Source organism: Bubalus bubalis, chromosome 2 (assembly GCF_019923935.1).
Source record: "Bubalus bubalis isolate 160015118507 breed Murrah chromosome 2, NDDB_SH_1, whole genome shotgun sequence".
Lineage (NCBI taxonomy): Eukaryota > Metazoa > Chordata > Mammalia > Artiodactyla > Bovidae > Bubalus > Bubalus bubalis.
This window is the reverse complement of record NC_059158.1, coordinates 59,494,597-59,522,273: the sequence shown is the minus strand read 5'-3', so window position 1 is coordinate 59,522,273 and position 27,677 is coordinate 59,494,597. Positions and strand designations below refer to the sequence as shown.

The window sequence follows — 27,677 nt, the reverse complement described above, 5'->3', positions numbered from 1 at the left end:
AGATGTCTCTGGGAGGGGTTTGGACTGCAGCTTCCTATCTGAATCTTCAGGGCTTACATTTGGACTACAGATGTCTTCAATTTCTGTTGCATTTTTTTCTCATTAAAGTGACTAACAATGGTGGTCATTCTGTATCTCCAGCTGCCTCTCATTATAAGATCTATCTCATAACAGTTCCAACTCTTGGGAAAATTGTTCACATTGCAGTTCTACCTTCCTCTATTTACCTTATGGAGCCACATTTATTTTACTTCACATATGTGCAGACCAATTTCTTATAGTATTGATGGCATTTAACCATAATTGCTTATATACATGGGCTTTTGATATACACTCCTTAAATTGTGGTGAATCATTTCCTTGAAAAAATAAATGCACTTTTTTTGGTTTTGATTTTTTTAACTTATAAGAGAGACCCATGGTAAGGCATCTATATGAATTAAGTATCTTTCGAGGTGTTCGTTAATGGCATTAAAATAAAATCCAGCAGAGAATTAAAAGCATGAATTACAAAATAAAATCCAGCAGAGAATTAAAAGCATGAATTATATAGGATTATGCTTAATTAGTACAATTTCATCTTCAGCGTTCCTTATTATAATGGTCTCACTGGTGTCTTTGTTTAGATTGATTTTTCAACTGGAACGTTCATCTTTCTTCATATTTCTTTCTATTGGTATTCTTGAATTTAGTCATGAAAGTGTAAAAAATGAGGAACTGCATTATTGACAAGCACCAAGGAAGGCTTCCAGCAAGCTTTTCCAGAGTTCATGTCATACCTTTAATAACCAAGGTTCAGGACACTATAACCAAGAAATAATATTCCTAGTAATAGCAAAACAACTTTTCTTTCTCTCTTTTCCCCTTAAACAGCAACATTTCCCGGTATCTGCTCTGGCTCACTGCTCTCCTCTGACATCCTTCTTGAGTGATCCCGTTTCCACCCAAAGCTTTAACAACTCCTTGATATGATGGCTCATATAAATCTCTTGATGCCTCACTCTATCACTCTTGCATCAGACTTTGTTGATTCTATTTCTTACATATCTTCGAGTTCATCTCTTTCTCCATCCTCAGTAACATTGACTTCTCATTCCTTGTTTCATTTTCCCCAATTTTGTTCTAACTAACCTCTCTGTTGTCAGTCTCACTCAGGTTAAAAATTTTCCCTGAGTAATGCTGCCAAGGTGATCTCTCCAATATACAAATCACAATATGTATCTTCTTTGCTTAAAACTTCAGTATTTTGCAATAAAGATTCTATTGATATTTTGGGTGGTTTAGATTTTGTTCAAAGGGATTGGTATGCAAGATATTCAACATCATTAGCCCAACCACAAAATGCCTAGAATATTTCCCAATTGTTATAACCATGAACACATTTCCAAGGCCCCTCTGGAGAGTATGATTACACACCCAGCTGAGAACCAAAAATAGTTACCTAAGAAAAAAAAAAGACTTCTTCAGAATAATTTTTAATCTCTTTAGCTTGACATACTTTCATGGTTCCTCTTTCTGCTTTATTTCCAAACAATCCCCATATCAGCCTACATGGGGTTCCCTGAATAAGCCACATCTCCTCTTAAGAACTGCATGCCCTCGTTTATGTTCTTTACATCTGGTGTACTTCACTGCTCAAGACACTGTCTTTATCCTTCAAAACTCATTGAGGGAAAATATTTTCCAGATAGTCTTCCTTGCTCCACCTCCTCTCCAAATCCCAGCCTACTTTAGATGGCTTAGTTCTGTGGTTCCACTATCCATACTTTATTTAGATCACCTATCACTACGTATTTACTCAATTCAGTTGATATATTGGTCTATTTTACCCACAAAATTATAAAACGGTAACACCAAAGCATAGAATGTCTTTCTATAGCATCAACTGGATACTACATTCCAAACAAAAAATATGTACCAACGTTCTTACATTAACTACACAAGCAAAACGTGCACTCACAGCAGATTCTTAGGCAGTAGTGTGAATTAATTGGGCTTCCCTGGTGGTTCAGTGGTAAGAATTTGCCTGCAATGCAAGAGACACACAGGTTCAATCTCTGGGTCAGGAAGATCCCCTGGAGAAGGAAATGGCAACCCACTCCAGTATTCTTGCCTGGGAAATCCAATGGACACAGGAGCCTGGCCAGCTACAGTCCAGGGGGTCATAAAGAGGGGAACACAACTGAGTGACTGAGCACATATGTAAATTAATTGGCCACCATTGTGAAACTGATTATGTTATGTGAATTTTAAGTTCTGTTCTATTTTATATTTGTGTCTGCAACTTTTACAAATGATATTTTAATCCATTCATCATCTATTAAAATTCATGGTCCTGGAAGATATCCCAGTATATCCTGTTCTTTCTCCTGCCCCCAGATCACTTCTGGTGGCAATATGTACTCACGTTTACAGGAACTCTAAGTAAACCACTTTGATAAAATGACTTTAACTATACTTTCCATGTCCAGTGAGAAAAACAGACAGAAGTGTATGTGTTTTCCTGCATCTTCTTTTACACCTAGCAAAATCAGATATTTTAGTATTTGTTAAATTCTGATAGAATTTAATATCTTACTGTTTTGATTGCATTTTTTATCTCTAATGACATTACATATTTTCCACATGTTTATTGGCCTTTATATTATGGCTTTCTGAATTAGCTATATATAATTTTGTTTTTTGTACTTGTTTTTGCAAGTAAAGTATATGAAGTCTTTTCTGTCATAGTTATTACAAAAAATTTCCCCATTTGAACAAGCTCTTAAGCACACTTATTGAGAGTTTTATAGTAAGATTTAAAATGTAGATTTTAAATTAAATTATATTATTCAATATTTTTAAATTTCCAAGATTATTAAACTACTGAAAATATCTTATGCAAATACTACATTTAGAGATGTTTCTAAAAATGGAAATATTCAGTCCATTGGGGATATGTCTTGGTTTAAGGACTAAGGGAGGAAACCATTCTTTAAAATGTTAAATGTCTATCACGTAACTATAACACCATTTATTGAATTAATAGTGAAGGACAGAGGAGCCTGCTGTGCTTCAGTCCATGGGGTCACATAGAGTTAGACACAACTTAGTGACTAAACAACAACAATTTAATTATATATTAAATTGTTCTATAGATTCATGTCTAAATACTTTTCTTTCATCATGGTTAGTAACTTTTTATTTTTTTTTCATATCTAATAGGCACAATGACTTGTCTTACCATTTCTGTTTGGGGTGGATTCCTTATCACTTTTCCTTATCACTTCCTTTCCTTATTCCTTATCATTATTTATTTTTTAAAAAAATAAATGTTTTTTATTCCAATGAGCTTCAAAATGGTTTTGTCATGTTTCATGCTTTTAGGATCTTAAGGGATTTTGAGTAAGATTGTACTTAATTTTTGCTTTGATTTAGGAAAAACTGCATTTTTCAAATACCAAGTTTCTCTATGTGAGAAAAAGGAGCAATTATTCCCATTTTACCTTATTTTACATATCTTATTGCTTTTGTGGATAGAATCATTTCTTCTGATATGTTTTCTATTCAGTAATACAAATAGAAACAGTAATCATAATACCATAGTAATAATGAGATGTGCTTCACACTAGTACATAAATCAAGCATTAATATTCCCTAAATATACATTTCCAGTTATACAGTATTAATTTTCTCATCATTCATCCAATGAATGTATTTTGAACAAACACAAATACTAAGTAATATGTTGGATCCTTGTAAACAGCCCCCTGTCCTTTAATTAATAGAGAAGACTGACATTAATCAAATAATCATATAATTATGTAAAGCATCATGATTTGTGCTATAAGGAAAAGAATACAAGATGCCAAGAAAATTCTTAATGGGAGATGTTATCTAATCTGGGAGGTAATAAAGGGTAAGGAGTCCAGGAGTTCATGAGGATGCAACACTGAACAGAGCTCTGAAAGATGAGTACTGGTAAACCAGGCAAAAGAAATGCAAATGGCCTTTAACAGGGTGGGGAGCGTGGTTTAGGAAAGGGACAGAAAGACATTGTGTGTCGAGCAGAGAATAACAAAATAAAGCTTGAGAAAAAGGTAAGAAGTCAGATCATGTCAGAGCCCTCATAGACTGTTAGTAATTTTGTCTTAATCCTACAAGAAACCACTGAAGCTTTTAAAGGGTGTGTCTGTGTCTGTGTTGTGTTGGTTGGTGGGTGAGGGTGAGGTGATGTATTCAGGTTTATATTGCAGTTGATCACTCTGGCTTTTCTGGGAAGAATGGATCAGAGGAAGGCAAGAATGCCTGGAAACCTTTTAGGAGGCTATTGAAGGAACCCAGTTGAGAAGTAATGATACTGTGGACTAAGACAGTGACCATGGAGATGGAGCAAAGGGTATGGGCAATAAGGAGCATTTAGGAAGCAAAATTCAGAATATTAGCAATAAGGATTCTGGCATGGTAAGGGAGCGAGGGATGACAGGAATAACCACCAGGTTTCTGGCCTGTCTAAGGCAATGAATGATGAGGCTCTTGCCAGAGATAGCAAATACAGAACATAAATCAGCTTTGAGATATAACTATCATAATTTTTAAACATATGAGCTACATAAACTCATCATAAGCTTCTCAGGTAGCACAGTGGTAGAGTCCCTCTGTCAATGCAGGAGATGCGGGTTCAATCCCTGGGTCAGGAAGATCCCCTGGAGTAGGAAATGGCAACCCGTTCCAGTATTCTTGCCTGGAAAATTCCAAGGACAGAGAAGCTTGGAGGGCTGTAGTCCATAGGGTCACAGAATTGGACACGACTGAGCGACTGAGCACTCATGCAGGCACTTGCTACAAGTACTTCTGAAATCCAAATGAAGATGGTGAGTTAAACATTTACACAGGCATTTCTTGAACTCTCAGGAAAGATTTAGGTTGTATATATACATTGGAGCTACTAGCATTAGATAGATATGGTATGAATAGGGGCCAGTGATGAGAGTATTGCCTGTAAGAGTAAAGAGAAAAGGGCAGATCCCTGGGGAATGCTGACACTGAAACATGGAGTAAAATGATGCATTGATAAAAGAGACTGGGAAGAAAAGCTGCTCTTGGGTAAGCCGGCAGGTCTGATTTAAAATATATATATATATATATATATATATACTGGCATGCCCCACACTCCACAGGTTTTAGCTGTCTTTGCAGAATTATTGCATTAGTTTGCCACTGTTGGATCTCAACCCCTAAATCAGTTTTTAACAAATTATTCTTAGTCTCTTCTAAGACGAATGGATGGTATCCGATTTGTTAGACATGAATTTGAGCAAGCTCCGGGAATTTGAGCAAGCTCCGGGAGATGGACAGGGAAGCCTGGTGCGCTGCAGTCCATGGGGTGGCAAAGAGTCGGGCACGACTGACTGAAATGAACTGACCTTAGTCTTTCCTGAAATTTTCATAATTTCAAAGAAAGGAGTTATCTTGATATGTTCTTTTTTCATGGTGGGATAGAAACTCTAAGTGAGGTGCTTCCAATCATCAATTTTGTTTCTTTCCAGATTTTTTTTTTTTTTTTTGCCCTTGCTTTCTGCTGTATGACAACTTTCACTTGAAAAAAAGATGTTCTGTATAATTCATTTCAGTCTCTTTTAAATTTAGAATAAGTTACATTGAGTGAGTGAGTGAAAGTTGCTCAGTTCTGTCTCTTTGCGACCCCATGGACTATACAGTCCATGGAATTCCCCAGGCCCGAATACTAGAGTGGGTAGTCTTTCCCGTCTCCAGGGGATTTTCCCAACCCAGGGATGTACCCAGGTCTCCAGCATTGCAGGTAGATTCTTAACCAGCTGAGCCACAGGGAAGCCCAAGGATACTGGAGTGGGTAGCGTATCCCTTCTTCAGTGGATCTTCCTGAACCAGGAATTGAGCTGGAATCTCCTGCATTGCAGGCAGATTCTTTACCAACTGAGCTACCAGGGAAGTCCAAGTTACATTGAAACTGACTATAATTTGCCAAATTTTGTGTTATATGACTTTGGGACTTTTTTGGCCTTGTTAGTGTTTTCTTTGCTGTTTTTCTCCTTTTTCTTCATTTCAGTTAATTGGTGAATTTTCATTTGTATTTTTTAATAAAGTAATAATAAATTAAGGTCACATCCTCCCCAGAGGCAGATTATTTTACTTTTGGTGATGTAGACTTGGAGGTGTCTGTTGGACATGAAGGAAAGCAGTACACTTATCAAATGGAACCTATATATCTGGAACTCAGGCAAGAAATTTGAGGGCTCCCGGAATGGTCTGGGACAGCCTTTATTTATAACATTCCCGAGCTCCAAATAAGAAGTGATATTTCTATAGCTGGCAATTATTTAGTGCTTTGACTTAAGAGAATCATTACATGTTTCTGGCTTTTCTAGCTGAACTTGTACAAACTTGAATAGGTTGAACTTGGAGGAAATTTTAATACAAACAAAACTCACAAATATTTAGGTATATACATATTCAAATATTCATATTCAAGATGTGGAGCTCAAAAAATAACCAATTTGGAGAGAAACAATACTGTGAAATAAATGTTGAAGATAAAATTCTGAAAACATTTAGGCTAAATTCATATGTGACACACTGAGACATATATTATCACAATTTATTCAACTATGAAGAATTAGCTGCTTTTCTCTTGTTATCAGTAGGAACTACCCTGAGATTTTTAAGGGCATCGATGGTGAAATTAGTGTCATGCTGCCTTTGTGACTGATGTTGCAAACTGATTTTCATTATAAGCCAGTATCTACGTGATGAAAGGCATTTGTTTTATCTTTTAAACAAACAGCAAACAAAGAATACCACAGCACCTAACTTTTCACTACTGAAAATGAAATGGATCTAATATGTTCAAAGGAATTCCACCAAACGAAAACCATTGACATGACAAAAGCGTGCATTTAATTCAATGCTTTGCAGAGATACATGACTAAAGTTGTGTGCATGGCTTGTCCTTTGGGATGGTCCCAGTTGTTTATTTTTAAAGAAAAAATAAAAAATGGAGCCAACAGAGAATTAAAGGAAAAAAATCCTTGAGACATCAGGGGACCTACATGTTCTAGTCTAAGAAACATGCAAGTATTACAGAACAGTCTGATACAGTATGACAGATGAACAGTGAGCAGGCAGCAGAGCGAAGCCCCTTCTTTCAGAAACGGGAAATCTAACAGTTACGTTTTCACAAATGGTATTGATGAAACCATCTTTATTTTTAAAGAAATTTATAGAAGGAATTTTAGCACCATCATTAAAGGATAATAATAACAATACATTTTAGCCCTGCCTATCTCCAGTCTTGGAATAATCACAGACGCATAGCACCTTTTAGTACCTAAAATATAAACAAGAAGAGTTAAGTCCATCCCAGCTTCTAGAGATGAGGTAGCTCATGCTAAAAAATGTTGGGTCATTTTTCCTAAGAGAGTTCAAAAACCAAATGTTCTAATTCCAACCATCACCGTTTGATTAGAGTCAGCTCCACAACTCTGAGTTTCTAAATCTTTTTCTTCATTACAGGCTTTAGGAAGATGAGATTGTATATGTGGAAGACTCTCAACTAAGGGTCCCGAATATTTGTTTCTAAAGTTGTATGGGAATTATTTTGCATTATTAAACAAGAAAGTGCAAATATATTCAATGGTATACTCATTTAATTTCTATCTAAATTGATAGATTGAGTCAATATATGGAAAGGTAGCTTTAAATTTGAATGCAAACGAAGTCTAGATTTACCACATTTTACAAAAATTTAAGATCTTTTTTTTTTTTGGTCAGAAATCCCATTGAATATATACTACTTTAACATTCCATTTAAGACAATGAGAAATTGATATTTTTTCATGGTTCTCTTTAAAGAGTCTGTGTGTTAGTTATACAATATCAAGACAAGCATTCAGTTTCAATCACAAGGATAAACATTTTGATTTCATTTTTAATTGATCATCTGTAAATGAGAGGTCACAAAATTGTATTTTTCCAATTGCAGCCACGTGAAATAAACGTGTTGTGATTTTATATACCCCACTCTTTAAGCTATCTGCCAGGAAGAAAGGTTTTCTCATAAATACTAAGCAACTTTGTCATTACATTGAAATGAAGAAAACGGAGATTTATTTATTCAATCAGTTTACTTTTTTAAAAAGGTGGTCATTGTCATTGGTCATCTTAAACCTAAACTGTTGTATTGAAAAATACTTTAAATCAATTAAAACTTGAGGATTGTAAGTAAAATAAATATTCTGAAGGATAAGGAGGCCAGGCACTTAAGACCATATATACAATGCTGATGCAGAATCAGCCATTACTTCAAGAGTCTCAGGATCAGCTTCAAACAGTCAAAGTCTCGTGAATGGTGGTGGTCACTGATGGTAGGGGTGGTGCTCATTGTCGATGTATCTCGGCTGGCTTTACACAAAACAAACTGGCCCAATTTCAATGCCAAATTCTTGGTCTGTACTGCCAACATCCACAGGGGCAAGATCTATGATGGGCAAGCGTGCCACATTCTGCGTTCTATGTTCAAAGATGGTCTTGCCCACGATTCCATTTCGTTTCTGGAATTAAATGGTGCAGTGGGTTAATAGCATACCCAAATTAGTACAAAAATGTTAGACAGCAACTTCCAAACCAATTTTTATAATGTAAAAGCAATGATTTTTAGAGCACTATTTAAAAGTAAGAGCACTGCCAACATCAAATGAGATACTGTCATAGCTGGCAGGCATTTCTCTCATTCTTTAAATTGGGGAAAAGCCCTTTATTCTTTTGCAGCTTCCCAAATGGTCACTAACAACACTAAATTTCATATTTTGTTTCATAAATTATGAAAGCATTTTTGGTTTTCATGATTGAAACCAAAATTCATCATTAAATATTTTCTTTTTTATATATATAGATATGCAAGAGGAAAGACATACCAATCAGTATAACCTAAGGTATCAGAAAGACCTAAGGTATCTCAGATGGAGTATATATTTTAGAATCCAGGAATTTTAAGCATAGAATTGAGATTAAGTAAACTAAGTAACTTGCAGAACTAAAGTGAGTTTGCAAAAGAGCTGCAAGGATCCAGTCCTTTATGTTTTTCTTAAAGCCTCTAGCATGTTTCACATACCAACACACATTCAGGTTTATCCTAAGGAACAACTAATTGCTGTTGTGTTTATACACAGGGTAAATTTCCCCCCACCTCTAGTGCCATGACAGTATTTTTAACAAAGTAAATTTTTTTTCTTCAACCAAATCAAAATGGATCAAAAGTACTTACAGAGCAAGACTCAAAAGTACTTACAGAGCAAGAATCATGAAGAACTATGTATCTGAATCTAACGTTTCCCTCTGCTTTGATTTCTAAGTCATTTGACCCTTTGAGAACCACAGCTTTCTTCAAGTTCTTAGCTTGATCATCCATGTATCCTACACTGTTTTTACAGATGTAGGTGATGTTCTGGGAGGCTTCTTTTGATAAAAGGCGCAAGAAGGTCATCTGAGTAATGGCTGCATTAGGTGACTGGTGGTCTCCATAAACAAACTAGAAAAACAAAAAGAGTCTTTGTAATACATGTCTACCCCTCCTGAGTTCTTGTGATTGGACTAATTAACACAAGACAGATTAGCCAGAGAAAAAGAAACAACTTTAACTTGGGACACAGAGGTCAGAGGTCTCACAGAAATGGGACCTAAGTAGGAGCCAAAGAAACAATCAATTTAAGAGGAATTGACAGAACAAAGAAACCTAGGTTTGGGTGCATAATTGGTAAGGAATTTAAAGTTTGGGCTTGGGTAGTAAATTACTAAGGAAGTAAGGATGTTTATTTATACAGGCGTCTTGGTTCTAAATTCCCTATCTGTGGAGATAAAAGGTCGTCTTTCTACCCTCAGTACAGGGAGAGTTCACATGGGAGATTTATTTCCTACTTTCAGGGAGACAGAGAGCAGGATCAAAGCATTCCTCTTGCAGCAACCATTACTTACATGACTTTAACTGAAAATGATCAATGTGTCACTGAAGCAAATTCTAGAGCAGCCTGCCCTGAGCCCCAATATATGTAACACTGATGGGTTTTATAGTGCTGTGTGTGAGTATGTGTGTTGATTTCAGACAAATTAATTTTGAAGGGTATTGCGTCTATTCTTTCACATAACAAGATATTCTACATATATATATATGTGTGTGTGTGTATATATATATATCTTAAGGCTTCCCTGGTGGCTCAGATGGTAAAGCGTCTGTCTACAATGTGGAAATATCTTAAAATTTCTATGAATATTCACAAGAAACTTCATCCTTACTATCCCAAACAAATGGTGGTGAAACCAAATATAATTATAACTCACCAGAGAAAGTTTAAGTATTTTAAAATTTGCTTCTCTATTTCTTTAAAAAAATATTGAATATTACTTTTTAGAAATTATATACTTAAGCATAGGTTTGGATATTCAATCATGTATCAAAAATAGCTGATTGCTTTTATTGTCAATTATGATAAAAATTTGGACTTAACTATTGGTAAAATTTTTTTTAACCCAACTGTTACATACTTACAGGAAATATGAATTACAAGTTTTCCATTAGCTAACAAAAACAAATAATCAAAAATAATTTTCTGTAGGATATTTCCTACTTATCTTTTTATGTAATATGTTAACTAAATTATATTCCAATTAGGTAGGTAAATTTAAAATTTTTTCCTGTTCTTTAAATAATGGTAGATCCTGCATATACCCATAATGTCCTCATACTATGTTTATTATGAACGTGAGTTCTGAGGAAAGGTCCAGAGCAGAGTTGAGAAGAAAATTGCAAAGTTAAGCTGCCACAAAGAGATGTGGAATAGAATACTCATATTGCAATAGGAAGTGGCAAGACTAGTTAAGAATCTAAATACTGGACCATGAAAGAAACAGAGAGGATAAGACTCAAGCAAAAATTATTAGGTAATATTATAATTATAAAAGTGTTAAGTTTAAATAACTATGAAGTTTACAAAGGGATTCGATTATCAAAAGTATCATAATAAGGATCTAATATTTATCCATAACTTACCAAATACCAGATACTATATACTTTATATACACACGCTTTATATACACACAGAAGCTATGAAATAAATATTATCACTCTTACTTTAAAATGGCAGAACTGAAAACAAAAAAAGGTTAAGAGACTTTCTAGGTCCCAGAGGTAGTAACAGATCCATGTATGAGTAACCTAGGTTTCCTGATGCTAAATATAATCCCTGTCTGTCAGCTATGGCAAAACCCTTCAACTCTACTCCACAAGCAGTGTCTCAGGCATTAAAGGAGCTAATATGAAAAATAATTACTTTTTTACATTCCATCAATAGAAAGATTATCATTCAAAACTATATTAATTTAATTCATAGCAATGTTTATGCAATGATATTGCAAATACAACTAATGAGAATCTATCACTTCCAATTATTAATAAACACAGTAAAATAAACATGGTCAAAAAAAATAATTACAAAAGTCCTAAGTCAATACTAAAATACAATAAATAAAGACAAGCAATGAATACAACTTTAAGCAAGCATATTAAATTACCTGAGATCCTCGATTCATATCAAGACCATACCAAACAGGCTTATTATCAGGAGATTTGCTGGCCCACCAGGTTTTACGTGGTACACTGGATGGATTTGCTGAAATACATGTTTCTCCTGTTTCCATGTTGCAGTAAACTTTGATTGCATCTTCAGCAGATCCCTGGTTAGGGTCAATCCAGTACTCTCCTGTTTTCCAAAATAAAAAATATTTGCTAAATAAAAAGAATCTCAAACATGATTATGAGTCTCTAAAATAATTGACAGAGGATTAACTCACTGATTAAGGACTAACTCACTCTTTTAAAGTGAATCCCAGTTAAGGAAATACCTGAAGCTAAGAAAAAGTAACTGCTATGCATTCAGGTCCTTTCTCCTTTCTATTCTAAGGTGACTGGCCAAATGTACCTAAGGCTCAAAACACAAAAATGTGAAGGAAATATCATCACAGCCATTTTGTAGATTAGAAATTATACCAAAAAGATAATCCATGGTGAGCAAGTAGCTTTGCCAAAATGGATGGGTTCTCATTAAATTTACAAAGTCAATATTTTAAAACAAATAATAACTGAATATTAAAAACATAATGTCTTTTCAAAACTATTAAGTGAGTCAAACTGTAATCAGAATGCTATGAATTATCTCACTGGCCCTATTTATTTATTTAGGCCACATCATGTGACATGCGGAATCTTTAAGTTCCCCTAGCAGGAACTGAATACATGTACCCTGCAACAGAAGCATGGAGTCTTAACCACTGGACTGCCAGGGAAGTCCCTCAATGGCCCTAAAATTGATCTCTGTTCAATATTACGTAGCATCCTATTTTAAATGGGAAAATAATTTGAAAAATAATAGATACATTTATATTTATAACTGAATCACTTTGTTGTCACTGGAAACTAACACAACATTCTTAATCATCTATGCTCCAATATAAAATAGTGCAAAAAATTGATCTTACCATGTAGAAGAGATCCTTGAAGTAGGCTACACCAAGTTAGTGCTTGGTGCTAGAGATACAGCTTAATAAATATGCAAACAAATACATTTTTATGCATATATCTTTATGTATATATCTGTATGTATATGTATATTCTGTATATATGTAAAATATATGTATATAGATTATATTACATGTATATTTATATAAACATATGTAAATATATAGTTTATATAATAGCATATGTTAATATATGTATAATAAATATGAATACATGTATAAAATCCATGTCTGTATGTATATATAAAATATGCATTAAAAACTGGATTTTAAATAAATGAAGGGGCACTGGTGGTGGGATGTAAAGTATAGACTTGGTAATCAAATGGCCTGTTCTGCAAAGATAACAATTTTAGCTATCCCTGTCAGCATCATTTCAAAGTTATTTGAAACACTTAAGCATTTCATAGCTCATTCCCATGGCCCTCTTATGGATCTTTCTTTTCCAGGTCTTATTAGATTAATCAAAATGATGGAATTTTGCAAACTTTAGGCATAGTGTTTACATCTAGGGGAAAAGACTTTAATTTCAAAATATTTTATAAAATAACCATAACACAATTCTGCAGCAGAGATTATTGAAGTATGATTTGTAGAACATTAAACTACATGAAAAGAATTTCATATTCGAATAAATCTGGGAAATAAGGCATACTCTATTCTACTATCTCTGGAGTATAATTGCTTTACAATGTTGTGTTAGTTTCTGCTGTACAACAAAGTGAATCATTCATATGCATAAGTAAATTCCCTTTTTCTTGGACCTCCCTCCCACCTCCCCTCCATGCCACCCACCTAGGTCATCACAGAGCACTAAGTTGAGCTCCCTGTGCTTTATAGTAAGTTCCCACTAGCTATCTATTTTATGCACCATAGTGTATTTGCTGTTTCTTTAGTTGCTAAATTGTGTCCGACTCTTTTGTGACCCCATGGACTGTAGCCATGGACTGTAGCTGACCACTGAAGCATTGATGCTTTTGCACTGTGGTGTTGGAGAAGACTCTTGAGAGTCCTTGGACTGCAAGGAGATCCAACCAGTCCATCCTAAAGGAGATCAGTCCTGAATAGTCATTGGTAGGACTGATGCTGAAGCTGAAACTCCAATCCTTTGGCCACTTGATGCAAAGCACTGACTCACTGGAGAAGACCCTGATGCTGGGAAAGACTGAGGGCAGGAGGAGAAGGGAACAACAGAGGATGAGATGGTTGGATGGCATCACCGACTCAATGGACACGAGTTTGAGTAAACTCCGGGAGTTGGTGATGGACAGGAAGGCTGGCGTGCTGCAGTCCATGGGGTGGCAAAGAGTCGGACACAACTGAGTGACTGAACTAAACTAAACTGGACTGTTGCCTGTCAGGCTCCTCTGTCCATGGAATTACCCAGGCAAGAATACTGGAGTAGGTTGCTATTTCCTTCTCCAGGGGATCTCCCCATCCCAGGGATCGAACTTGTGTCTCCTGCATTGCAGACAAATTCTTTACCAATGAGCCAACAGGGCAGCCCGGGGTGTATGTAGTCTCCTAATTCATCCCACCCTCCTCTTCCCCAACTGTGTCCACACATCCATTCTCTATGTCTGCATCTCTATTCCTGCCCTGGAACTAGGTTCATCTGTACTATTTTTCTAAATTCCACAGTATGAAGGTTTCTTTAAAAACTAAAAATAGAACTTTATTCTACTCTTGAGGATCCAACTATATGTTAGCATATTAAATCACTCAGAATTATTGAGGAAACTAAACATATTTAACCTTGCTCAAGCAAGTAGTTTTGACATTTACAGCACCACAAAATTATCCATATTTTAAGGTTTCTGGATGGAAATGAAAATACCACCATGAAATTGGGTCATTAATGGGATATGTCCTCTATTACAGTACTTATCTCACCCCATATTTTTTTCATATCAGTGACAGTTCCCATCAGCAAACCTCAGACTCTGAATGGCCACCGTTTTATCTCGTGTCTATCACTAAATAGAGAGTAAATAAAATATTTTGGTATGCATTGGAGAATTACACATCAGAAACAATGAGCTTTGCTCAAATGGCCAGCTGTCTACTCACCGCTCTTCTTTGCAGAATGGCAAAGTTTTAAATCATCACAAGTCCGGGCAGGGTGCTTTCTAGAGCCATCAGGGCTGCGCATGGTTTCAATCTGACTACTGAGTGACTTCAGGGTCGCATGTACCCCCGGGTCCGTTTTGTTTTTGTCATCAGGAGCCGCCTGATCTTCAGTAAACTCCGGAAGTGGGTCTGGCATGCTCTCATCATAGTGCCCCATGATGTCCCCAAGAGCAGCTGTAAGGTGGCCAGGGGGTCCCGGAGGGCCAGGGGGACCAGGCTCACCAGGAGGACCCTAATTTTTAAAAAATCGGAAATATATTTAAAACAGTTTTTAGTTTTTGCTTTTCCATTGGACACAAAGGCACTGATGGGACTTGCAAAGGGGGACGGTGCAAAACCTCAATTTGATGGCACTGAGAGATCTGTGGCTTGAGTCCTTTTTTAACTAGATGGTTCTGGTCTGCTAACTTATAACATTCCAAGAATGAGAAACGATGCATAACTGTTTCTCAGACAAGATATCTGCAAGTTGGCATCTGAGGTTGGCATCTTTATTTAAAGATTAAAACAGAAAATATTTGCTTTGATGTTTACGCCTGAAGATACAATACATTTTATGTTAGGTATATATAGATTTGTACACTCATTTTCAAACTATTTTGGCAAGGCACAACTAAAATGTTTTAAAAGGATGTGTGAACAAAGGCTGAACAAGGAGATGCAGAGGAGTTTGTGGGTGCTACTTCCATAAGACTGTCCATCAATACCAAGGGAATACTTGAAGAAACACCCACAAGAGAATTCCCCCATATCTAAATAAGGGGAAACCACAGGAAATCTTTTTATGTGCATTAATTAGTGGGTAGATCAAAATTATCTCTACTAAACCAAACTGGAGGAAGTTATCCTTGCCTAAAGAGCTCTTTCAATAATTATTATTATTTTGCCAAATAAAAACTACTGGAGCAAAAGGGAGATGAGCACACAAAATATCAGAGACTAGAAAAACAGATCCTCTCTATTAATTTCCTTCTGCATTTTCCCAAGGAAGAACTCAGCAACTTGAGAGAATTCTCCACAACCGAAAAGATGTGTGGTCCACATCTCTCTTGGGGAGCACAGACCTGGCAGGCAGAAGGCTGGAGTTCTGTTACTGGCTCTGCCACTCATTAAATGGGTCTGGACAAGTTGTATCAAGTTCTAGTGCAAACATTTCCTCACTATCAAGCAACCATTAAATCCTTTTTTTTTTTTTTTTTAAGGTCGTCTCATGATTCCATACATTCCTTTATGCTAAACTCAGGGGAAGAGATTTTTTTTTTTTTTTTGCTATCAAGGACCACTAAAATGCAAGATAAAGTCAATCAAGAGCCACATAAGTAAGAGGTATTCCAATTCTGCAGCTGTTTTCCATGTAAAATTAGAGAAATAAAAAGAAAATATTTCTCTTGAACATAGGAAATGTAAGGCTATTCTTTCTATGTAATACTAAATATTTGGTTGAATGGTATTATCATTAGGACAGAGACAGAATAGGAAATGGAAAATAAAGCAAAAGAGGAAGAGACGCCAGGGAGGGATGCATGACCTCACCTCACACATGCACGTGCACACACACGCATGCATGGCATTTAGAGCAGACTGTTTCCCAAAGTTCGGCTTCTGAGAAGCCTAACTAAAGCCTAACTAAAGCAATTTAAAGCTTTACAAGTCAATACTACTGAAATATTCTATTGAAAGTTTCAATTTGAATCCTTTCTGAATTTCATTTTCAGTAAATAACACGTTAATTTCACAGGCTTCACTTTCCAACATTTTCATGAACAAATACATTCATCAAATCTCCCATTTAGTCTATTGCCCCTTAGAGCAAAGCCACATTTTCATAACTCTAACGATAATACAAGCATAACTTACTATTTGCTCTCATTGATATCACTCCATTACTCTCATTGAAGTCAAGGCCTAGGTAGCTTAGACTCTAATTTTATGTACTCTGAATAATCTGTGTTAAAATGTTTGAATTAGCTATTATACAGACAAGCTATATGTGATTTCCAGGCTCATTTTCAGAGTTCCTGAAGTATTTTGTCCTTCGTGCTGCACAGATCTTCCTTAGACAGAATCCAAGCTATGCGAATCAATAGCACATACAAATCTCTGTGATTTTACCTCAGGGCCTGCTTCTCCAACGCTGCCCCGCACACCAGGAGGCCCAATGGGCCCAAGTGGTCCAGGGCTTCCTTCTTTGCCTGAAGGACCAACTGGACCCGGGGGTCCCTGCAAGAAACAAAGACTGTATTTTAGATCCTAGGAGGAAAACCTCTACAAGGTCTTTTTATGATCAAATAATTATTTCTTTTTGGAGCTGTCACACTGATTTCTCATATTTGTTTTCCTAATGACTAATAAATGGACTTCTAGCACTTTCTAATATTTACTGCTTCATCACACATGAATTCTCCACCATCCATGCATGGGAAAAGACCAGTGTCAGTTAAAACATTAATGGGCTATGCTATGCTATGCTAAGTCACTTCAGTCGTGTCAGACTCTGTGTGACTCCACAGACGGCAGCCACCAGGCTCCCCCATCCCTGGGATTCTCCAGGCAAGAACACTGGAGTGGGTTGCCATTTCCTTCTCCAGTGCATGAATGTGAAAAGTGAAAGTGAAGTTGCTCAGTCGTGTCTGACTCCTAGCGACCCCATGGACTGCAGCCCACCAGGCTCCTCCATCCATGGGACTCTCCAGGCAAGAGTTAACGGGCCAGTCATCTACTTTTAATGGACTAGTCATCTACTTTTTAGGGCTTCCCTTGTGGCTCAGCTGATAAAGAATCTGCCTGAAATGTGCAGGAGACCTGGGTTCAATCCCTGGATTGGGCATATCCCCTGGAGAAGGGAAAGACTACCCACTCCAGTATTCTGGCCTGGAGAATTCCATGGACTGTATAGTCCATGGGGTCACAAAGAGTTGGACACGACTGAGCAGCTTGCACGTTCACTTTCTTTCATCTACTTTCATTGGCAGGAGCTGTTTCATCACATTTCACATATTGTAAACTTAATTAGAAATTCAATTAAGTAGGAGTATGAAAATCACAAAAGTTTCAGTGTTTGACATAAATTAAATTTGTGTCCTATACTCCAGAATTTTATCACATCTCAGTAATTTTGATACTGTTCTCAATTTTATGTGTGACTTGTTTATACTGTATTTAGAAATAGCAGAAATTCTTTCTAATGATTTTCCTAAATAATTATCTTGTGGCATTAATGACCTATTAGACTGCATTGATGCTAAATGTAGAATTTCTACAACCTTCAAATATTTGTTTCATTTTATGATTTGCTTCCTAATTAGCCTTATGCCAACTACTTCTGAGGAACTATAGGAATTGCTTAAATGAAAACAGCATATCCAGCTTCAAAATCTGTCTCCACTTCATGGTAAATCCTACAGTATCATCTCAAAGAGTACAATTAAATGGAAATTTCAAAAAACATAGAGTAAGAAAATGGACAAACAGATGAGTATATCTACCCTAGGTAAGAGATTTTAAATGGGCCTATGAAGTAATATATTTCAGGCTATGTCTACTTAAATGTAAATGCTGAATGGTTTGTCTCTTATGTTTGCTGCCAGCTTCAGAGAACCTAAGCCAACTCCAGCTTCAATACCATGAAAATGATACTCAAGCACTAACAAAATGTCCCCAGGTGCATTAGTATTTACCCCTGCAACTTATTGCTAAATTTTGTTACTTACCCTTGGGCCAAATGGTCCAGGGATTCCAGCACTGCCTTGTTCACCAGTCGGACCCTAAGTAGAAAAAAAAAAAAAAAAAAAAAAGCCAAAATATTTATATCCTATATTTAACCACTCTAGCTTTTAAAAATGTCCTGTCATTGACTTTAGCAGCATATACTTCATTCATCAATCTCTATGTCTACATGAGTTGACCAACACTAAAGACAACTGTAAGAGTAATAGTGCATATAACCTTTTGGTTTATTTCTTTCCTACAAAATTACAGCACACATATGAACAATTATATTGGGTACTTAGGTAATGACTTATTCATCAAGATTTTCTTTAAAATGAAAATAAGATGCAAAAAGTCTATCCATTTTATAGACAAATAAATGTTCATGTCAAAATACCTTTTCATTTTCACATGGAGAGCAAATAATACTTAAAAGAATAACTTACAGGAGGTCCAGGAAGACCCTGAAGACCAGTAAAGCCTCTGTGACCCTTCTGACCTCTATCACCTCTGTCTCCATGATCACCTTTGTCACCACGAGGTCCTTGCGGTCCCTAGAAATAAGGTCATAGCATGAGCATTGCCTGTTGAAACTACAATTTACAATTTTACTTTGTGCAATTGTATTTGCTACAATTTTGAGCATTTTATTTTATATGAACTAATATATTTACTTATCTAAATAATATTATTAGGAATTTTTATCTATTATTATCTACGAATTTTAATCTTTTTTTCTCAAGGAATGGAAGTGATCACTAAAAGCATAGTATATATAATAATGATTCCTAAAGATTCAATTATTTAAATATTTAACCTATATTTGGACTAAAATGAAGTATTTTAAATTTAATCTACTTCTGCTTTATTGACTCTGCCAAAGCCTTTGACTGTGTGGATCACAATAAACTGTGGAAAATTCTTTAAGAGATGGGAATACCAGACCACCTGACCTGCCTCTTGAGAAATCTGTATGCAGGTCAGGAAGAAACAGTTATAACTGGACACGGAACAACAGACTGGTTCCAAATAGGAAAAGGAGTACATCAAGGCTGTATATTCTCACCCTGCTTATTTAACTTATATGCAGAGTACATCATGAGAAATGCTGGGCTGGAAGAAGCACAAGCTGGAATCAAAATTGCCGGGAGAAATATCAATAACCTCAGCTATGCAGATGACACCACCCTTATGGCAGAAAGTGAAGTGGAACTAAAAAGCCTCTTGATGAACTTGATGAAAGTGAAAGAGGACAGTGAAAAAGTTGGCTTAAAGCTCAACATTCAGAAAACGAAGATCATGTCATCCAGTCCCATCATTTCCTGGGAAATAGATGGGGAAACAGTGGAAACAGTGTCAGACTTTATATTTTTGGGCTCCAAAATCACTGCAGATGGTGACTGCAGCCATGAAATTAAAAGACGCTTACTCCTTGGAAAGAAAGTTATGACCAACCTAGATAGCATATTCAAAAGCAGAGACATTACTTTGCCAACAAAGGTCTGTCCAGTCAAGGCTATGGTTTTTCCAGTGGTCATGTATGGATGTGAGAGTTGGACTGTGAAGAAAAGTGAGTGCCGAAGAATTGATGCTTTTGAACTGTGGTGTTGGAGAAGACTCTTGAGAGTCCCTTGGACTGCAAGGAGATCCAAGCAGTCCATTCTGAAGGAGATCAGCCCTGGGATTTCTTTGGAAGGAATGATGCTGAAGCTGAAACTCCAGTACTTTGGCTACCTCATGCGAAGAGCTGCCTCATTGGAAAAGACCCTGATGCTGGGAGGGATTGGGGGCAAGAGGAGAAGGGGACGACAGAGGATGAGATGGCTGGATGGCATCACTGACTCAATGAATGTGAGTCTGAGTGAATTCCAGAAGTTGGTGATGGACAGGGAGGCCTGGTGTGCTGCGATTCATGGGGTCACAAAGAGTCGGACACGACTGAGCAACTGAACTGAACTGAACTGAAGTTTAATATAGCCTGAGATGTTTTCCAAAGTTTGGAAAGTTTGGATTCTCTTTCACATATTTAGATTATATCATTATGTAATGATCTAGCTAAAAATAAAATATACTTGAATAGTACTTTTCAAGTTTACAAAGAGCTTTCAAACCCATTTGCCTACATAATTTTTAGAAAATCTAAAAGAATGGCACTGTTACCCTTGCTATTGTGGGAGAAAATTGTGACTAAAAGTTTTAATTGATTATTGAAATAATTCATAGTAAAATTCAGAAGAATTATACTAACACTATAAAAACAAATATAAACACCTGGGTGCTGTTTTAAATTAATATTTTGTCTAGGGCTTGAAGAATTTGGTAATTTTCATTTATGAATCTTAAAAATTATGTTTTTTCTTTGGGAGAATATTTTATGTAAGAAATCATATTTTTTATTTTTTTAAATCCAAGAACTTACAAGTAAACCACGTTTCCCAGCTCGACCAGGTGGTCCTATAGGACCTCGAGAACCCTAGAAGAAATTTTCACAAAATTAATATAAGAAAAAAATATGGATATATTATAGAGATTTATAATTCAATAATATATGTCTGTAGTTGAATACTTCTATATGTGTAAGTGTATCTAAGTGTATACTCTTATGGCTAACTAAATAAAACCAGGCTAATCTCCCTGGGTATAAGAATGTGCTCACTATAACCCCAATCACATCTCTATAGTCAATTTTATTAATGGACTTCTCTGAATGAAGATCACCTTAGTTAATTACATAAGACATTACTTGCTTAAATTTAACATGATCCATACTTACTATATTTCCTATAAATCACATTTTTAGATAATGAAAGCCAAAGCATCAAGATTTTTGAAGACCTATTAGAAATCAAATTTTTAAGACTAGAAAAGATAATTCCAAGCACACATGTCATCGCATGCGTGCATATACACATACTCATAATACAGTATGTTGATTAAAACTGTCAATGTGAAACTGACTCTCCTTACCGGATCTCCTCTTTGTCCTGCATCTCCCGGAGCACCAACAGGACCAGGAGTTCCAGGGGCACCCTGAGAGCCTGGCAGACCTGCAGGCCCAGGGTCTCCACGATCACCCTGACAAGGAAACCAAGATATTACCTTTTTAATATTTATTATAAAACAGCAAAATTCTATAAGCTTATGTTATTCATGAAAGGAAAAACACACCTTTTAAAACATTCTGTTTATTAATTTATATATTACTTAAATGTTCTACTTATATTTACATATTAATAAATCAAACTGAAAAGGGTAAGATATTTTCCCCCAATATCATCTGTACCCTCATTCTCATCCTATTATTCCCATAGTCAAGATTGCTGGATATGGAAGTGGTCACCTCCAGAATTCAGCATGTGACTTAGACCCACTGGGGTATCTGTACTTTTAGTATAGCACAAACAAAAATTTTCCAGAGTGTGAAAACAGGGAAAATTCTAAGGAAACCACTTTCCAGGTTTACAACTTCATATGAGTTCTTTCAGAAAATTGATTTGAAGCATCTTCCTCTTTAATAATCACCCCTCTCCCATTTTACGAAATAAAAGCATATATCATACCATCTGCAACCTTAATACGGCACAATGCTTCAAGGAATAAACCCCACTGGGCATAAAACTAAGGGACTTTTCCAGAATGCACAGTTCACTTGATAATAAAATAAAGAGGTATTTGGAAAGAAAAGCTGCTCTTTATTTTTCCCAGTCTTACTTGGCTCCAAATCTTACTTGTCTCTTTAAGAAGTCAGAGGTGAGATTATAGTTACATGAATGTGTATTAATATAGTTATTTGACTTGAAGAATGGAGCCAGATCTTTATTTCTAACAGAAGTTAAGTCTTATTTGGCTGATTAGTTTGGCAACTGGATAAACTTTGGCAATTAGGTTAGAGAATGGACATGTAATAAAATACATTGAATAAGCTGAATTGGCAACTCCAAGACTTTAAAAAATATATATGATGAAAGCATACATACATTTAGAATTTACCAGAACTACTTCCTTTGTAACTGTTAGACAGTTAGAATAGGAAAAAGGAGTCCAAGATAGCAATTAGAGACAGTGGCGACTAGAAGAAACATCCAGAGGGCAAACAAAGAAAAGACAAAGCCCATGAAAAAGGGAAACCACTTCCGGTTGGAGTGAAGCCCTCCAGCAAGAAAACATGCCCAAGCACGCCCCCTTCCCTGATTGCTTGAACATATACTATATTTGCATTTACTTCCCTGATTGGTCTTGGGTACAAGCCCTATTTTGCATGGGACAGAACCAGTCAGGCTCCAGGGTCTGCTTAGGACAGGGATCAAAGGACACTGAAAGGAAACCCTAAAATGCAGCAGGACCACTCCTACACGATTGGTCTGCTCTGAGAGTGGACTATGTGCCTGCTTGAGCTGTCTTGGTCTGTTGTTTCAATTCTTTGCTACAAGGAGACAAAAAGTGAGGGAAAAGAACTGACCCAACATAACTATCAAAACTTATGATTAAAATAAAATGTGATGGTAACTTAAAATATGCACAGGGGTTCAGAGATTTTTCCAGAGTATATTAGGGGTACATCAGCAAAACCTCTGAAGACTACTACATTGGACAATATATACCAACCCTGGGAAAAACTTAGATCCCAAGAGAATTTACATTTCCTTGGCTTTACAGAAGATGGAGGGGAGGGGCGGGCCTTCCCCCAGGATTCCTCAAAACTCTTTCTTTCCCTCTCTTTGAGTGCCTATGAGATGCTTTGAACATGATATTTAAAACATAAGAGCTCAATGATATAAATATTAATCACATTTAAAGTATTTAAAAACTGAAGTTCAGAAAATTTGTTCAAGATTACATAGCTAATTACTTAAAGAATCAAGATGAGAAGAAAGAATAGTTTTTTTACTCTTTAGTATTACAGAGATTTCAAATGCACATTATTTCAGATTTTTTGATCAGTGAAATTGCCCTTACACGTTCTCCAACAGCACCATCCCGTCCTGGAGTACCATCATTACCAGCTGGACCCTATAAAGAATCATATTTGAAAAATGAATTAACTGAGTAATAAAAAAAATTCACATTTCAATTGCCAGAAAAATTACAGCATATTTTCCACCTCTATTCCACATTACGAATTAGCATTTATGGAAACTTCAGTAGAAGAAAGTTTCTGCCATATTTCTATTATTCTGATTTGCTTGTAAAATTATTAACACATTTTTACACTTTTGGTGCCAATTTTAAATAGTTTTATTTAAGATACTATTTTCCACTTACAGTACAATGCTTCTAAAGTGCAATGTTATTTCATTTCTCTGTGTACATATTCCTTAGTCAAGAATTAAGGATGCCCAGACTTCACTTTCACATTTCACTTTCATGCATTGGAGAAGGAAATGGCAAGCCACTCCAGTGTTATTGCCTGGAGAATCCCAGGGACGGGGGAGCCTAGTGGGCTGCTGTCTATGGGGTCGCACAGAGTCAGAACAACTGAAGCAACTTAGCAGCAGCAGCAGCAGTTATTTACCGTAGCAGTTCAACTTGAAAACTGTCCTGGAATTGCTATAAATCTGGGCTCATCAATGTTTGTTGTGAAACATACTAAATCTATACTCATTGGCTTAATCAATCTCTTCGATGGTGGACCCAGAGGAGCTGCAACCAGACAGAGGAGCTCCATCACCAGAGAAGCCCCCAGACATTTCTTTTACTGTGCCTCCTATACTTAGTCTAAACTCGTCTTTTTTTATTTTTATTTTAAAAAATCAAATTATTCAAAATAAATAGACAATTATATTCCTTGTGTTTTGTTTTCTTTATATTACCAGTGAATGGTTTCCCTCACTTTTACTTACCCAAATAATATCCTTAAAGTTTTAAAATAAAATATCTGTGTTTAGACATTAAATTACATTTTAAAATATATAGTCTTCCTTTCCTATTTTATTTTGATTTTTTTTTCCACAGAACTATATTTTTACCATTTGAACAAAAATTGTTCTGAAAGGCATTAATTGTTTTTTTTTTTTCAAGAAAATGTGACACTAAATGTTTGGCAATTTACTCATTAAAGCACTGAACAGAGGAAATTTCAACCTGTAACTTTTCAAATCAAGCTGATTCCTCTTGATTTCAAATCAAGCTGATTTCCTCTCAAAAGAGCCTAAGGGAAGTGGATATCCAAAATGTTATATATAGGGATATTTAAGTAAAATGACCTCTACTTACTTGGCTCTCTTCACAAGCTTTAACAATTATATTAATCCTATCACCATAAAAGTTGGCAATTTTGACAAATATGCCATTACAGAATGAAATAATAACAAGAGAAAAGATAAACAGTTGTAACCTTTCACCTTCAAAACAATTTGGCAACAACCTAAACCAACTAAAATGCTTGGCTTCTGATGAGATGAAGGCCAGTGCAAGACACCAATCTTATTACCTTTTCCTTATGTCATCATTTAGTCAACTATCTAGGGAAGAAAAACACATCAAAAAACAGCGCTAGAAAATGTCCTTCAGGTCAAATGTACAATTTCTAGTTTCTAAATTAATTTCTAAATTTCAAAAATGTCCCCATAACACCCAGATAAGGAGGGGAGGATGATCTTCCCTGCAGTACTCACCTCCGGTCCTGGTTCCCCCACAGGGCCATTCGAGCCCGGGGGCCCAACAGGTCCAGGTGGACCTTTATCTCCTGGGGCACCAGTTGGTCCTACTTTTCCTGGTGTGCCCTGAAATAAAGTATAAATGTGTCAGCCACTTCTGAAGAAGCTTGAGGGGACGGTTCACATAAAGGCTATGTTTAAATGGCACCCAGTGTCTCCTTCTGGAGTAATAACTGTCAGTTATCACGCAACACCAGTACCACTGCGGTACCTTCCCAGAGGTGCGCCCGCTTCTTATCACACCCATCCTGATGTATCGATGGGACTATCCTTTGCACCAATTCAGGTGCATTTTGGGTTTTACTCCGAAGTACTATTTTCAGATCTGGATGCCCGTCTTGAATCTGTGTCACTAAAATATGCTCATCCTTACTCTTCTGCATAGTCTCCTCACTTTATTGCTGTTTCCTGACAGTTTGATCTCACTATTGGGAGACCAAATATTCCAAGTTCCTTGGCTCACTCCTGATAACAATAAGACTGCTCTAGACTCCCAGTCTACTGGTTTCATATCTCCACCCACATGTCCCCAGTTCCAAGACCCCAACAGTAAATCTATCTCCACATTCCATATAAAAACATCATTTTTTTTTCCTCAAGCATGTAAACTTTCAGCAGTAAAATTTAATCTCTTCAAAGCTAACAGTGAGTTAAACTTTTATCCATACTTCAGGGAATATGAAATTCTTAGCACCCTCCAGGGAACAGGAGATTGCTTTCAGAATCCTTCTTTATAGTTCACCCCACTTTCACCTCCAGTATTACTTTAGCTCAACTATTTCTTCCCTTTGATGGTTTATGAAAACTTAGTCTCTGAACTGTGAAATATGGATTTTTCCATTAGGCATGTTTATTTAAAAAGAGGCTACCTACTCACCAGGAGATTATCCCCCTTCTCTAGCTCCATGGATATTTTTAATCTTTGAAGAAAGATTTAGAGTCACCAAAAATCCATATCCTTATTTGTCTAAGTCTCTAGTCCCAGGGTTAAATAAATATATTTTTCAAAGGTACTTAAGAATTTGACATTTAAAGTCAAAAGGTTTTTAAGATATTCTGTATTTGTGCCTTTAAAAGATTTTAAATTTATTAAGAAAAAAAAAAGATAAATTCTCCCTTCACAAATGATATTGCACATAATCAGATGAAGTATTGACCGGTGCAGCTACTTACTGCTGGGCCTGGAAGGCCGGGCATCCCTCTCTCCCCACGCTGCCCCGGCATGCCGACGATTCCTCTTTGCCCAGTAGTTCCAGCTGGACCAGGGGGACCATCTGGACCCTAATGTTGAATACAAACTATAATAAGAAATTCTCCAGGGAAAACTATATGCAAATACTTTGTAATAGATGACAGCTTTATAGTTTATTAAGTATGAGTATCATTATTACTCATAGTAATATATTGTCAGTAGTATTAAGTTAGTATTGATTCTGTTCTACAAAATCATACTATATATGAGTAGTCAAAATGAGTAATCCACGCTGAGCCTCTAACAATATTTAAAAGTGAGAACTGGTTGGAATTAAACCAATAAAACCATTATTAAAGCTGAGAATTAGTTGAAAAGAACTTGAAGATAATATGAATATTGACAGAATAAAAGAGGTAAATATTCAGGCAGTTTTCCTTCTTTTAAACTGACAAGAAAAATTTTTAAACAAAGGAAAGAAGTTGGGCTCTATCTAAACATATTAATGTTGCAGCATTTATATATTCAGTAAATTGCTTTAACATTTTTTTCTTAATTCAGTACAGATATTTAACAAACAATTGTTTTCTTGTTTAGTTTTTGAGTACCACATCCATTACTGTTATATTTTTATACCTGTACATATACTTTTTCCTAGAGTAGAGAACTGTAAATTAAAAAACTATAGGGCACAATGTACTCAAAGGATTATAAAAGTGCTCGGGATAATGTATAAACAGATTTTTGTGGCAGTAGTTATTAGGAGTTTCTAGTTAGAGGTAGTTTAGAGCCAAGATGCCAAACTTACAGGCTGTCCATCTTCTCCTGGGTCCCCTTTGTCTCCTGGGCCACCAGGAGGGCCAGCTGGTCCTCGATCTCCTACTCGACCATGAGACCCGGGGTCCCCACGAAGACCTGGAGGTCCTTCCTTCCCGGGCTCCCCTAAGGGCCCCGCAGGTCCTGGAGCTCCCTAGTATAACATGCAAAGAGACCCAGAGGGCGAAGTGGAAGCCATGTTAGAATACCTAATATGGGGATCTCTGCTTTAGAAGCAGAACCCCATGCTTCACAGGTCCATTTTTCCTGTTAATCACTGAGTGGATTTAAACAAAAAATAAAATACACAGCTGTAAGTTCATTTCATTATCTGCAGACAATTACCTCTGAGTCATTATGAAAAGTATACTGACAATATTATAAATCAACTAAACTTCAACTAAGAACGAAAAATGGTTTGAAATTGTAAAAAAAAAAAAAAGTGTTTGAAATTAACTTGAATTTTCAAACTCCATAAGGCTCTTCACCAACAATGAATATGCATTTTTTTTAGTCTGACTTGATCTTTTAATGAAAAAATAATTTTTATTACAGATAATCTCAGAGATTCTTCCTAACTGAAAGGAATGATT

General features: G+C 36.2%; 1 protein-coding gene across 2 annotated transcripts in view; it reads right to left on the bottom strand.

Annotated features, from left to right (window-relative positions):
* Window positions 1-6,892: 6,892 nt before the first annotated feature.
* Window positions 6,893-27,677, bottom strand: part of COL5A2 (collagen type V alpha 2 chain) — a 154,691-nt gene continuing 133,906 nt past the window's right edge. For both annotated transcript variants that reach the window (XM_044932592.2, XM_006073706.4), the window contains 13 exons: window positions 27,077-27,238; window positions 26,250-26,357; window positions 25,035-25,142; window positions 23,377-23,430; window positions 21,388-21,495; window positions 20,840-20,893; window positions 18,867-18,974; window positions 18,423-18,476; window positions 16,825-16,932; window positions 14,653-14,944; window positions 11,581-11,768; window positions 9,305-9,544; window positions 6,893-8,567 (listed from right to left, as the gene is read on the bottom strand). In XM_044932592.2, the coding sequence (XP_044788527.2) occupies window positions 8,421-8,567; window positions 9,305-9,544; window positions 11,581-11,768; window positions 14,653-14,944; window positions 16,825-16,932; window positions 18,423-18,476; window positions 18,867-18,974; window positions 20,840-20,893; window positions 21,388-21,495; window positions 23,377-23,430; window positions 25,035-25,142; window positions 26,250-26,357; window positions 27,077-27,238 (1,731 nt within the window). In that variant the 3' untranslated portion in view covers window positions 6,893-8,420. The remainder of the gene's footprint in view (window positions 8,568-9,304; window positions 9,545-11,580; window positions 11,769-14,652; window positions 14,945-16,824; window positions 16,933-18,422; window positions 18,477-18,866; window positions 18,975-20,839; window positions 20,894-21,387; window positions 21,496-23,376; window positions 23,431-25,034; window positions 25,143-26,249; window positions 26,358-27,076; window positions 27,239-27,677) is intronic.